General features: G+C 35.0%; 1 protein-coding gene across 1 annotated transcript in view; it reads right to left on the bottom strand.

The window, feature by feature from the left end:
- LOC107751313 (glutamate--cysteine ligase catalytic subunit-like) overlaps nucleotides 1-4196 on the bottom strand; it is a 26410-nt gene that overhangs the window by 14898 nt on the left and 7316 nt on the right. Inside the window, exon 3 of the mRNA XM_016566992.1 lies at nucleotides 1217-1399. Coding sequence (XP_016422478.1) covers nucleotides 1217-1399 — 183 coding nt within the window. The remainder of the gene's footprint in view (nucleotides 1-1216; nucleotides 1400-4196) is intronic.

Genomic DNA, 4196 nt, shown 5'->3' with positions numbered 1-4196 from the left:
AACCAAGTAATTACATGGTTTTATTGAACAACACTGTTAAAATACATAATGTAATATGCCTATGCATAATATGAACATAACCAACTTAAGTACATTATGTATTATAACAAATACCTGCAGAGGGCGGCAACGGCCTGGTGACATTTTTTACTTTACAGCGTGATTAAACGATGTTTAAATCCATTCAATTTTAATATCTGGGCACATGGAAACTCAGAAACTTTTATTTTGAAATCGCGATGTACAATAAATTGCATATTTAGAAATAGGTTGATGTATTCTCCTGTGTTGGCAAAGGTTTATAAATGATTTACGTTACAAATCTAGTGAGATAATGCACACTGTTTTCCCAGATGAACATTAAGCAATTCAAATTCACAGCATATAGAGGAAGAGTTTAGCCCCTTTCACACATACAGTCTTTGCCGGTAAATTACCAGTAAATTACCGGTAAGTTACCATTAAGAGATCATGTGTGAACAGGACCTTTTCAAAAATCCCGGTAAATTTGTGTTTCCGGTGCCGGAGAACTTTAAGCCCTGAAAAAGGTCACCCACTAACACAATATCACCAGGAAAAACATCTTACATCAAGAAAACTGTTATAATATAATAATAATAATAATAATAATAATAATAATAAAAGTTCTGTGCCCAATGCGAAACCCTGAATCTACATGCAAAGACACCCTTAACGGCCATTTGTGATCCTGGAGCACAAAAGCAGTCTTAAGTCGCTGGGGTATATTTGTAGCAATAGCCAAAAACACATTGTATGGGTCAAAATTATCGATTTTTCTTTTATGCCAAAAATCATTAGGATATTAAGTAAAGATCATGTTCCATGAAGATATTTTGTAAATTTCCTACCGTAAATATATCAAAACTTAATTTTTGATTAGTAATATGCATTGCTAAGGACTTCATTTGGACAACTTTAAAGGCGATTTTCTCAACATTTAGATTTTTTTGCACCCTCAGATTCCAGATTTTCAAATAGTTGTATCTCGGCCAAATATTGTCCTATCCTAACAAACCATACATCAATGGAAAGCTTATTTATTCAGCTTTCAGATGCTGCGTACATCTCAATTTCGTAAAATTGACTCTTATGACTGGTTTTGTGGTCCAGGGTCACATTTGGCAATGCTTGCACAACTTCAGGTGGATATGGATATTACTATTGGATTACAGTTAAGGGTTGATGATATAACTACCTGGGAAATGATGTAACTGTGAGGAGAGTCTCGTTCTTATTAAGCACAGATGCGGCTTCTCTTCTCCGCTTTCCCATGTTGTCTTCCACCGTGTTGAACTCCGACATGGTCCCTCCGTACGGCTGCCCGGGGGTCCCTTCGATCATGTAGCTGCCGTACTCTGGCCTCCACAGAGTGGGGTGGCTGCAGATGTGCAAGGTTGACAATCAACTAGTAAGAAAACTCAAACAAAAAGGCATTACAAAGCAAGAGATCAATATTTTGTCTCTTCATCCAAAAGGACGTACAAATGTAAAAACTAGCATAAGCACAGACAAATGAGCACTCATATCTTGGACACTGTCAACTTTTTTTAAACTAATGGTCAATAGAATGAGTTTTTTTAATAACCGATAATGATAAATCGCGAACAGTGTAGCCAATGACCACTTAGGCGAATAAAATTATAACAAAGAGAAACCTTGTTTTACAAATATGTATTATATTATATATTATGCACTGAGTGACAAGGCTGTTGGTAGACTTTAGATTCTAAAATGTGACCCTGTAGCACAAAACCAGTCTTAAGTCGCTGGGGTATATTTGTAGCAATAGCCAACAATACATTTTATGGGTCAAAATTATCCATTTTTCTTTTATGCCAAAAATCATTAGGATATTAAGTAAAGATCATGTTCCATTAAGATATTTTGTACATTTTCTACCGTAAATATATCAAAACTTCATTTTTGATTAGTAATATGCATTGCTAAGAACTTAATTTGGACAACTTTAAAGATGATTTTCTCAATATTTAGATTTTTTTGCACCCTCAGATTCCAGATTTTCAAATAGTTGTATCTCGGCTAAATATTGTCCTATCCTAACAAACCATACATCAATGGAAAGCTTATTTATTCAGCTTTTAGATGAACTGGTGTTGTGGTCCAGGGTCACAAATTTGGAAATGACAAGGGAAATAGATTCTGAAATCAAAAAGGCACCTTAAAATGAGGAAATATCAGTCCGGCCAATGTATCAGTCTACTGCTGATGCAATAGTTTTAATAAGTGGCATCTCAGATTGTCCTTGTGGGGTTGAAAGTGCTGTGTTGGGTGTAACTAGTTACTTTAAAGGTGACATATCATGAAAATCTGACTTTTCCAGGTTTTAAGTGCTATAATCAGGTCCCCGGTGCATCTACCGACCAAGGAAACGTGAAAAAGATAAACCCAGTAACTTTGTTTTGGTAAGCCTTTTTCTGCAAGCATCTGAGAAAACGAGCGCGTCTGATTTCGCTCCCTTGGTGACGTGGCAAAGGGATCTCATTATAATAATTAAGAGAACTTATTTTAGTACTCACATGCTGAGACAGCCGCTTTCTGTCCGTGTGCTTCGGATGCGTGCGCTCAGAAAACCGTATTTCAGTGCGATAAACATGATAATCAGAACCAAAACGGAAGGTTTTTTAGCAGGTACGAGCTGTAATGGCGCAGCTCTATTTTGGAAAAGGGAGCGGGGAGCAGCAGCTCATTTGCATTTAAAGAGACAGGCACGAAAAACAGCGCGTTTCTGCTTCCACTCAAAATAGGCATTTTCAAAAGGATATAATAAATTATCTGTGTGGTATTTTGAGCTGAAACTTCACAGACTCATTCTGGGGATACCAGAGACTTATATTACATATTGTAAAAAGGGGCATAATATGTCTCCTTTAATTTAATTCCTTTTCCCTTGAAAAAGTAAAGTAAGGGATTACTCTTATGTTTTCTGTCATTTAATTACTTCTTATGTAATTGAACGTAATATTCATATATACATTTATATACAATACAATATTGGATTTAACATCAAAATTTAAAGTCTAACCTTAAAATGCATGCTTTTTATGAACCCTTCTCACTTTAAATACTTTGGTGAATTAATAAGAATATTGGTAACACTTTAGGGTCCAATTCTCACTATTAACTAGTTGGTTATTAGCATGAATATTACTGGGATATTGGCGGTTTATTATTACTTACAAAGCACATATTAATGTCTTATTCTGCAACACCTTATTCTAAGTCCTTAATCCTACCCAATTCCTAAACATAATTGTCAACAACTACTTTACTAAGTATTAATAAGCAGTAATCAGGCGTATATTGGGGCAAAAGTATAGTTAAAATAGTTAATAGTGAGAATTGGACCATAATCTAAAGTGTGACCAGAATAATTCATGTAGTTATGTATTATTTATTTGAAAGAATCAAAAGAACGTTTCATGTCTATCCTTTTATGATTCATTAACTTGTCGAGGTTTAGAAAGTAATTAGTAATAAGTAATTAAATACTTTTTGGAAAGAGTAATTTGTACAGTAATCTAATTACATTGTTGCAGATGTAATTAGCAACAAGTAATTAATTACTTTTTTAGAGTAAGTTACCCAACACTGGTTGGGACGGGGCGCTACGCTCTTCAGTATGTGCAGCAGAGAGGCAGTAATGAGGAATGCCACGGCTCTCTCGTTTCCCATCGCATGCTGCTATTTCCCCTGAGCTACAACAGCTATACAGTAGCACTTGGCCTCAGATGAGCTCGTGTAAACAGGTTCGGAAAAATAAAAAGGCCATTCCTACCTCCTATATAACAACTTATCAAACTTGAAATTAGGGCTGTGCAATATATCGAAATATCGCAAATGTACATATCGCAATATGCATATCGCCACAGCTTGCAATATTTGGGGCCATGAACAAAAGACAAAGAGAAAATCACTCACTGCTCTTACCTAAATAACTTTTGTAGCTTAAATAAGAATCAGAGCATATTGAATTCATAGAGTAAATACTAAGCAGTGTTTTATATTTCCATTTTATTATTCAGTTCCTAAACTCATGTTAAAATGATTACACTAATGTTAAAATGACATTTTTATGTAATATTAGAGTAAAACACTACCCTTCACTTTCAGAAGTTGTTGTAGGGGTGCTTTCTTATTAGAATCAGAATCAGAAT

The sequence above is a fragment of the Sinocyclocheilus rhinocerous genome, unplaced genomic scaffold (assembly GCF_001515625.1).
Source record: "Sinocyclocheilus rhinocerous isolate Xijiao unplaced genomic scaffold, SAMN03320098_v1.1 scaffold552, whole genome shotgun sequence".
Lineage (NCBI taxonomy): Eukaryota > Metazoa > Chordata > Actinopteri > Cypriniformes > Cyprinidae > Sinocyclocheilus > Sinocyclocheilus rhinocerous.
This window is presented reverse-complemented; position numbering and strand designations above follow the sequence as displayed.